Below are 9969 nucleotides of genomic sequence, written 5' to 3' on the forward strand. Positions count from 1 at the left end.
GCCAGATTAAATGAGACAAAAAAAAGTCTGCACAAAGGCATTTGGGCTACCAAGTTTGCAGGAGCGTGCATATAGAATAACTGCATTTCATTTGCAAGAGACGTGAAACTCAGTGAAAAATTCCACAGAGAAATATGGCAAACATATTTCATGAGCGAATTCTGCTCTAACCAGGGTTGACATTTTTCAAGAGTACCTTTTTTATTTACAGGCGTATTTGCATTCTTCATAAGACCACTTCAAGAGCGTTTCTTGGAGATCTTTTTGAGAGCTTTGTCCACTTCCATAGCGACACCTGTCGATACAGTTGTGCTGACGGCTGCAGCTGCGATCGCCTTCAGAAGTACCACGATGAAGGCGTACTCTGCGTCACCGCCATCCGACAAGGATGTGTTTAGCACCTGGAGGGCGTTTAAGACGTTAGCCCGGTCTTTTTCGGTAACAAAGGATAGTTCGCCCTTTAGTAGCCTGCCCGCCCTCAGCAATGTTTCTCCAGCCTTTGTCATCCGCAGCGATTCGTCTCCTGGAAAAGAGTAAGGTTGGCACCAACGGAATGAGAGGAGCAGAATGTCAAAAACGAGAGGCTGATAGTCGCCAGGTAATTTTATATTTGCCATTTTTTCCGGACTAAATTTGTAGTTCCTTCAATACAACAGGAATGTTCAATCAGCTAAGAGCTATTGCACTAAGTACTTTGCAGCTCTGACTTTTCATGGAAGCCCCTAATTTCGTTTCAGTATGCGTTGTGCTTAAAAACAATTTAATTAGAGCGCTGCACTGACGTTACGCCAGAAATAGATCTCTCTCTATGTGGACACCAGGGGCTCTGTCCTGGTATTTTGCCAACTTCTGTTTTCCCAACCTGATAACGCATTTATCCTATATATGAGCGACTAACTAGTTCTTGTTCTTGGCGGGTTACAGAACTGGCATTGCATAAGAGTAGCCTTTGCGAGTGTGCAAGTGATCAAATCTGGAAATGCTTTTTTAACGGGTTACGAACCATGAAGAGGAATTCGATATATGCATTGCACTCGACAGGTTCGCGGTAACGTGGTTCGCCGTGCTAAGTTTTTCTCGTTTTACAGACGTTACATTCTGAAAACTACCAGAGTTGTACTCATGGAAAGAGTTCAAATAAAGGCAATGTAGACTCACAGTAGCCGTAAACTATATATTGTCTACGTACGAAGTGATTGACTCCTCCCTTTTTTAATAGAAATATTTGATACAAGCCATGCGTTTTTTGGAATTCTGCGCAAACATTGACTTATATTTTTTACGTGTTGTTGCCGCACTGTATTTCAGTGGTTGAATGATCGCCGCTTGAATCATTACATGAACAGAAAAGGCACATACACTTTCAGCGAAATGAAACATCTGTCATTCTCCAGGGCACCCTTAAGTTTTTCTTCTACAGTGCTTTCTTGTTTTTGCTTTTTCTTGTGCGTCGAGGAAAAAAGCAACATTTTATGTGCGGACTGTGAGGTATTTAACAATGAAATGTTTTTTTAGGATTTTCAGGAACAACGTTAGGTTCTGTCGTATTTTGCTGAAGGGTTTACCTTTCTCTGCACTGTGCTTCTTGTTCTCGCCGAGAGGGTATCTGCAACACAGGAAATAATTAAATCATGGTTACATAAAAAGAAAAATGTTGATGTATAATGGGAGGAAATTCAAACTTTGTGTACTTACAGCGTAGCAGAGTCTGCAGAGGGTGGAGTAGGCATGGAAAGAAAAATTGCGAAGCAATTTACAGATTGCCGTGGCGCATTGAGAAATTGTTGTGTAACGATGATTGCAGAGTTACTTATTTGTCCACTACTTTGCATCGTTCTGTGAAAAATATATAGTGCAAGTTTTCTCTTTCTGAACACGTGTAGACACCCGAAAGAGGCGATTTTCATAAAAATTCTTTCAAGCGCAAATTCAGATATTTTAAACTGAAGGGGTGGTGATAGCTTCCCGCATTACAATAGGGCACCTGCTCGCAGCTGGTGAAAACATGCGATTATTTCATTCTCGCCACTGTAGTTAAGCGCAGAAGTACATTTATACATTTAGAGCATTGAAGAATTTTCTCCATCATACAGAAGCGCCTCAGTAAAGCGACACTATATACGTCTGTGGCGTGGCATAATTAATCTATTGAATGTGGCAGTCTGTTTGTAGAATGACTTTCATTATTTCTTTGGTTATATGTATGTCATACGATAGTGTTTCAGTTTGTATAATGTTGTTTTGTACTGCAAATGTTTCATTCTACACCGAAAAATATGGATGTTTTTTTTTTCCTGAATCGTCAGTAGCGTTATTTGTATTCTTTTTGGGATCCACGACTAGCCTCTGGCTAAGGATCCTTGAGTGTTTTTATGTAATTACTTGTGTACTTTGAAATAAATAAATAAAGAAAGAAAGAAGGAAGGAAAGAAAGGAAGAAAGAAAGAAAGAAAGAAAGAAAGAAAGGAAGAAGGAAAGATGGAAGGAAAGAAAGAAAGAAGGAAAGAAAGGAAGAGAGAAAGGAAGAAATAAAGAAAGAAAGGAAGAAAGAAAGGGAAAGAAAGAAAGAAAGAAAGAAAGGAAGGAAGGAAGAAAGAAAGTGTCGAGGCACGATGTCGGCCTCGGCACCCGCGTTTAGTTAAGGCGCAATGCACTAACTTTAGTCTACTAACATTTCGGCGCCCGTCGATGAACCTGAATTAACTGAGGGGATTCTTTCATTCTCTGAACGTTATTCTAAGCAGGTAGCATTGGAGCTATGCCAAACAAATATGCAGTAAATAATCAATTTGTGGCTCCAAAATATGCGCGCTCACACAAAAATAAAAGACGGATTTAACACAATTAATCTGCACGCTAATTAACAGACCATTAACACGCGATTGTAAACAATCACTCAAAGCCATTACCTGATCAATCAAAACTGATTGGGAACCCAAATGTAGATGAGTTAGTCGTGCATGCCATATTTTTCTAACGTCGTTCATTGGGTTGTCCCCGTTCTAATAATGGTATCTAAAATTGTAATTAGTTCTAATATTTCTATCTAATATTATTTTCTAATAGTCGATCGAAAGGCCAGCAAAGGGGAGCGTTTTCGCATTACGAGGCGAATTATGTGTTAGTCCACAGATGCACGTAGCCAGTATTTGGTCCTGTTACCAAATCCTCTGGGGTAAAAATGAAGATAGGTGTTTATAAATAGTAGAATGATGCGTCAACTGCCTGGGCAAAAACCGGGGGGACACTTACTCTGAGACTACGTTTGATAATACAATAGCAGGCAGAGGCTGCCGATCTTGTGTGCCTATTCGTGCGTCACTGCTGCGAAGGGTTGCGAGATGGAGAGGGGGCGGGGGGAGAGCGAGACGGTTGGATGGCGTATGTGGTACGTCGCGTTACCTGATGAAGTCATCACTTTCTTGACCAATCAGCGAATTTTAAGACCGGCCAGAATGCTACCATTGAGTAAATTTAATCATAGACAAACAACTCCGAGGTTTTTTCCATCCTGAGGGTTCTAGTGCAGTGGGGCAGGAATGAGTGAGCGGAGGCAGAGGAGTACGGCGAGCAATCAGCGACTTTTAGGACGGACCACAGGTCTAGTGTTTTAAAGTTGAGCTTAATAATGATCAGGAATGGAGAGGGAGAAATAAGGGGCGGGAGGAGAGGAGGACAGCTCTAGTGCGGAGGTGTGGCCGGTGGTATTTCACGTGATCTGAAGGTGTCACAACTTCTTTGACCAATCAGAAAATTTTATGGCAGTGTACCACACCGGGTTTTCTCGTTTTCTGTTCGCGGCGAGGCAGGTGGAGAGAAGAGAAAGCGGGCAGACGGAGGCGCCTGATGGAAAGTGGCCGATGACGTGTTATGAGACCTGATGACATCATGACTTTCTCGACCAATCAACAAATTTTAGGAGACAATAAAACACCGATTTTTCTCTAGATGCGCCTCCTGATGCTATCACATTAGAAACAGTGTATCCAGTTCAAAAACCAACCGTTTCTCTTAAAGCGGCCATAATAGCTTTAGTGTTGCAGCTCAGACTAGCAGTCCACTAAAAGAACTGTAGTTAATATTTAATCAACCATAAAAAAAATTGACTGCTGAAAGAGACCTTCTTACATGGAGAGGAAGACAGGCTAAGTAGAACCAGAATCAGAAAGGCCTTCATGGTTGAGAGGCTGCGAAAAAAAACAAATATCAGAAAATTCCACTCAGTGCTTTTTTGAGGTAATCGTTATGAATTGAGTATAAAGAGTTCCAAACGGTTGCATAAAACAGCAAAAAGAAGTCTTTAAACGAAGACGGGAAGAATATTTTTAGCCAAGCAAGCTTTGTAGTGACGTGTCGGGAAACCTAGGAAAAAATTAACTATGACAATGCTTTTTTTTAACATAGATGGCGGGCAATATAACTGCGTCATTCTGTAGTGAACGCTTGATGCCTACAGAAATGATTTGACAGAAATATAGAAATCAGCGCTTACCAGCAATTCCTGCGGGTTTCGAACAAGATGAAGAGCGGGGCTACTGGAAGTGTCCGGTTGCGCCTGCTTTTATACTTCGCTCAAAGTAATCTGTACTAACAAGGTAATAAACTAACAAGTTGAACCAACAAGTTTATCAAGCAGGCTTACGATCAGCGACACTCTTCGACCCTTTATCAGGCACGTGCCAGTGGTTGTCACATAACAGGATGGCCGTCTATTATCTTCTGCACAAGAGCAGTACCCTTGATCCGCAAGGTGTGGTCATTCATTGATCTCTGAAAAAAAAAAACTGTTCAGCCGCGCACATGCCTCTAACAGCGAATCCTTACCTGATAACGTTAGAGCTAAAACAGATTATGTCGGCAGAGTCAAGAGGCAGTTTACCTTTGATTCTTTCGTCACAGTAAATCTCGTACAGCTCCGCGCGGCCCGGGAAGAATGACAGCTCCAAAATGCGGCTTATATGTCGAGCAGCTGAGATTGATAGAACCAAGCTTCGAGAATAGCAAGTGGCCAAGCTGTCCATCAATGGCATGTCACTGATTACCTTTTTAGGCCTCTGCTTGAAAACGGTGAGAAGCCTATAATTCGCCAAAAGAAGGAATTACCAGCAAATGGCCAGCAATTGAACACACCTTGTGCCATGAAGGCGCCAGTAGATCTGGCACTCTTAGACCACTTTATTTTTGGCCAATAAATTTTGCAACGTTTATTCTAGCACTTTTTCAGCATGCAGTTTAGGCAGCGCCTGGTATGCTTTGGCTTACGGTATTGATTTCGGAGTGAATATTATAAGCCCCGCGCAATTGTTTTCTCCGCTAGTGCCCGCAGTGGCGTCTGGCTGAACACGTTAGGGTATTTTCTTTTTACGCTCCAGGCAACTGACGCGCAGAAACATTAAATCAGTTAGTAGGAAAGTGTGACGCCGATTTTCAGCAACGTGTTCGAGGTCCTGGCGATTGTAAGCTACATTTTCGCGGCATCTTGAATTCTGACTTGTGTCGTTTCTAAGAAGCTTTGTTTTGCACTGCAATTAGGGGAACGAAAAACAACATGTAAGCATAAACCCATGCTCTTGATCTGAGTGTAAGTTCTGGATGCAAATTTAAATTAGAAAATTTTACACGGCATCTCGTTTCACTTTACGAAAGGGCCGAAATTTGGGAAAGTTATGAGTGTTCATTATGTTGTACTACTGCAACATAATAGGTTCGCTGACGCCAGGGCTTGCGCTATGAAAAAATATGCCAGAGAAGAATATGTCTGCAATGGGAGCCTATCATGGTGGTGGGACATTTGCAATGCTTAACCTATTCAAGAAATTTTTTTTTGTTTTTGAAATATTACAGATGAGGTTTACGTAAAAAATAGCTTTGAGAATCTGGTCACAAGATTACAAAAAAAGCAACACACCAATCTACAATTCAATGAGCAATCGATGTACCAATCAGAAATACAACAAATATAAGACATAGCCTTGGTTTTCAGATTCGTATAAATTGTCAAACTAAATGATAGACAATTAATGCTTCTGAGAGTAAAGTTTACTTAAAAATACGCCATATATTCTCGGATAAGCGAGTGGTAAAGATGCAGACGCTGGGGCAGGAAGAAAAATGCAGCAGTCGGTAAATAAAGCATTAAAAATTATGAGGCGCCAAAGCTACCTATGAGCTTTTTCTTTCTTTGTTTGTTGTGTTTTCTCCCCATTGGTGCATAAGAGATATTGGTGTACATGAATCAGTACTTGGTATTCGCTTAAGTATAATATATAATTTATAATCAGATTTCTCTTTCATACTGTCTCCATTTAAACTGCCGAACGATACCTGCGACGTCGATAGCACGCATAGGTCACGCGATGCATGAAAAAGAAACTGATATAATCGCTGCTTGGTCACTCTAGTCGCTACATCAATAAACACAGCGTTCCTCAAAAGATGAAATGACAACAAATGGTGAAGCTTCAATTTTATTGCAATTTTTCATATCTAACTTTAACTATACGGACCTAAAAGGACTATTAACCTCATACCCTGTTTGAAACAAATAGCATAAGACGAAAATTCGATTATAAATTATTAAGTGCTCGTAGGCCAACACCGCTTTCTGATCCATGTTGAGTAATTTTTCTGGATAATTCCAAAGAAGACATGCAACCAAAATTAGGTGAGTATGCTCCTTTAAAAGAGAGCAACTGTCACACTTCGCGCCACAAATAGTATTCAACGTTCTCTAAGGTGGAATTTTGGGGTATCTGGCTTGACTGATCGAAGATATGGCAAAGCTACCAGCCATGGCAAAGGATTCGAGAAGCTTTCCACCATGAAGGTACCACACTGATACTGATCCCTGCATTGAGCTGCCATTCCTTTGAAGTTTAGGCCACGCACTTTGGCCAATATTTGCTCCAGCCCTTCCTTCGCTTTCATGGACGTCTCTCACTGTGTCCTGTCTCTTCCATGCTTTATCTCTTCAATGATCTCACTGTTCTGAAGTGGAGTATTGTTTATAAAAGGCTAAAATATACAAGGAAGCAGAATACGGTAGGAGTTCGTCCCGTAATTCTAGCTTCTCGTAACTGAGGCCCTTCGGCTCAGGGTGAGAGCGTCATAGCCGTGCCGCACAGAGAACATGTTTGCGGTGATTTACGCCTAGGCGGCTAGTAGATGTTTTTGAGACGCTGCCAAGGATAAGCAGCGCATCGCTGAAGGTGCGCATACTTGTCAACGTCTGCCGCTTAACACTAACATGTGTCCATATGTTACCTGCGCCTGCTGTTTCAGCGCTCGGGCGCGCACAGTGCGGTCACATCGCACCGCCAACACTACGCCTGAATGGTCTAATCTCTCTCAAACTATCAAGTGGATTGAACTACCTTCAACAATGACGCCTGAGATGGTGGAGTAATTTATGGAAAGAAGTTTGCGATAACAGTTGACCCGCTGTAAACATCAATCTACCACAATGAGTAGCAGATACGACCGCACGTTTCAAAAAGCTCACCTGAACACATTCTGAGACAGTCTGGAAGTAAGTATGAGTTCATATAATAGCCTATAAAAGCTATTTCTACAATGCGTATCAAAGGCACCAAGAACGCTACACAATTTGCCAGCAGTCTTTTCACAGATGTTGTTTTGCCAGCGCTTCCCTCATTAACCTTTCTGTATTAAAACATTCATGTGCACTCTGCTTTGTTGCTCGCCGAGGGGGCTGTTCAGCGGCCCATTTTAAAGAATCTCTTTCCAGACATGTGCCAAATATTTGGCCTAAGGTCCACCATTATGCTCTCTGATTGTATGGTGGCCACGTTCTTGATTAGCATTGTGCCCAGTGTTACTCTAACTCAGGTCGATAGCCAAGCCCTATTTTGTCACACAGGTATGCAAATTTTTCCATGCAAACTGAAATCCATTGTGAATACCGACCGTGAGCGCTGAGTAGAAGTCTGCCAATTCTGCTTGGGTGTATGCGCGAGGCCCAAAAAAAAAATAAATAAGGGGATGCAGGCTCTGCTTTTGACGGTACTACACGAGGGTGGCTTCTCTTGCCCAAGCAGACACAGACGCGGTTTCCTCGCACACAACGATTATGTGAAAGGCCACACGACATGCCTATAAAGCGCCGCTCTTATTGAGCTGTAAATACATGCCTCCGTCGCCTAGCGGAAACGTGTCTGACTCGCAGCCCAGGGATAAGGGAATGCAGCGATGGGTCTTCTGCGTAGCAACTTGAGAGGCGACGATAGCAAAGTGAGTCGTAATCTGTTGGGTCGTAATCTGCTGGCAGGCAGACGGCAGCCGATGGCCCGTGCTCTTGGCGCGTTACACGCGTTTGCTGCGACCACTGTAAGAGCGGATGCTTCGCTTGTGTGGCTGGCGCCATCTATGGGTTCGTCTTGTAACAACAACTTTTTCGATAAACCCGCTTTTTTTCTGCAACAACTCGAACGATGACGCCAACGGCAATGCCGATTCAGGATTTCGTGCATAACGAGGTCATTACGCTGTCTTGTATCTCCCAAAAGGCCATAAGTATACTATTGTCTTCTTTTCGGGAATCGGCTTTGTGACACCAGGAAGAGCATGAAACGAACACTGAGGACATCACAATGCAGCTTTTGTTCGTATTAGAAATAAATTCTGCAAATGTTTTTCGCTTGTTGACGTTTTTTCGGAAGCAAAACACATATATATTGGGACTAAAAAGTATTTTAACGCCTTCTCGCCACCTCATCCAAGCCAGTGGAGGGAATGCGTAGAACGCATCTGTGGTCACCGTTTTGGAGTAGAAGGTCGGATTGCACCTCAGTGATCCGGGCGTAAAGGTTGTTTTGACGTAAAGAAGTTTATGAAGTTAAACTTAATAAACTTACAACCTCTTACCTTATTTATACAAGCTAATGTATTTATGAAAGTCAACTTCGTTGCTATGCAGCTTTGATACTACTTTATCGCAGTTCTGCCATCTGACACACCCAAACCCACTTTACCAAGCACCTTGAGTTAATAAGCCCTGAAAAAGGAATTGATTTGGAAACTGAGCGTGGCAATCATCGGCAGTGAGAGCCTGCCAGGCCCTCCTGCGGTTCTTAATTGTGTCGGGCCTGCACGACAGGCTTTGAATTCGCAGAAGCCTTTTCGCCTCCTGCTTTTTTTCATCTCTCTCTTTTCTCCTTCAACCTTATGTACTCTGATCTCTTTCCCCAGTCCAGGGTAGCAAATTGGTTTCATGTACCGGTTAACCTCCCCACCTTGCCTCCTCCTCCTCCTACTCCTCCTTTGTTTCTCTTTTTGGTACGGTACAGTTTGCAAATAAACTCTTACCTTACTATCACATTTTACGTGCATTCGATATGCTGGAAAACTTGTATAACCTGTCTATGCCGCTAATGACGCGACTCAGTTGTCTTGTACTTCTATTTATGTTCTTAAAAGCCTTTTGAAAATTGAAAATTGCTTTTGGGGGAAAAGAAATGGCGAAGTATCTGTCTCACACGTCGGTGGACACATCAACCGCGCCGTAAGGCAAGGGATAAAGGAAGGAGTGAGACAAGAAAGGAAGAAAAATGTGTGCCGCAGTGGAGGGCTCCTGAATAATTTCAACCACTTGGGAATCTTTAACGTGCACTCATATCGTCATATCGCACAGCACACGGGCCCCTTAGCGTTTCGCCTCCACCGAAACGCGGCCGGCTGATTGCTATTTTTGTTTAGTGTAGTAACGATATCACCCCTTCCAGAACTCTTTTATGCGAAGCATACTAGCCGCACAACCGAGCTTTTCCTTGCTGCGCCGCGCGCGGCCGCGTAGCTATTTCTGTTCACGGGTTCTACTGCCTACCAACATGTTTTGTAATCTCTTTTGTTGACGATGAACTTGGATTGATTGCTTGATTCATTGAATGCCGCTGCCGCCGCTTCCCGCGAAGAAAAAATAAATATTAAAGAACCGCACACTTTCGTACTATG

At 42.7% G+C, this 9969-nt stretch overlaps 1 protein-coding gene and 1 long non-coding RNA gene across 4 annotated transcripts; both read right to left on the bottom strand.

Annotated features, from left to right (window-relative positions):
* Positions 1 to 216: 216 nt before the first annotated feature.
* LOC149343752 (uncharacterized) lies at positions 217 to 1730 on the bottom strand. The gene is made up of 3 exons (XM_089547066.1): positions 1696 to 1730; positions 1566 to 1606; positions 217 to 523 (listed from the first exon to the last, which is right to left on the bottom strand). Exons 1-3 carry the CDS (start codon positions 1728 to 1730, stop codon positions 240 to 242), a joined length of 360 nt encoding a protein of 119 aa, XP_089403192.1. The 3' UTR covers positions 217 to 239.
* A 2186-nt stretch (positions 1731 to 3916) lies between these two features.
* Positions 3917 to 8175, bottom strand: LOC149343753 (uncharacterized). 3 transcript variants are annotated; one of them, XR_016282725.1, is made up of 4 exons: positions 7927 to 8175; positions 4880 to 5076; positions 4493 to 4770; positions 3917 to 4187 (listed from the first exon to the last, which is right to left on the bottom strand). It is a non-coding gene; the product is annotated as an uncharacterized LOC149343753 (long non-coding RNA). The 3 variants fall into 3 exon arrangements; XR_016282724.1 differs by lacking the exon at positions 4880 to 5076; XR_016282723.1 differs by having other exon boundaries at positions 4880 to 8175.
* Between the last annotated feature and the right edge of the window lie 1794 nt (positions 8176 to 9969).

Source organism: Amblyomma mixtum, chromosome 5, assembly GCF_055824585.1.
Source record: "Amblyomma mixtum isolate Tamu chromosome 5, ASM5582458v1, whole genome shotgun sequence".
NCBI lineage: Eukaryota > Metazoa > Arthropoda > Arachnida > Ixodida > Ixodidae > Amblyomma > Amblyomma mixtum.

What these genes read in the sequence shown, in the direction of transcription:
- LOC149343752 (XM_089547066.1), bottom strand. Translation starts at nt 1,730, where the DNA reads ATGCCTACTCCACCCTCTGCAGACTCTGCTACGCT. An exon ending in TCTGCAGACTCTGCTACGCT is followed by an intron (nt 1,607 to 1,695) that starts GTAAGTACACAA and finishes CCTGTGTTGCAG; the next exon opens with ATACCCTCTCGGCGAGAACA. An exon ending in GAAGCACAGTGCAGAGAAAG is followed by an intron (nt 524 to 1,565) that starts GTAAACCCTTCA and finishes ACTCTTTTCCAG; the next exon opens with GAGACGAATCGCTGCGGATG.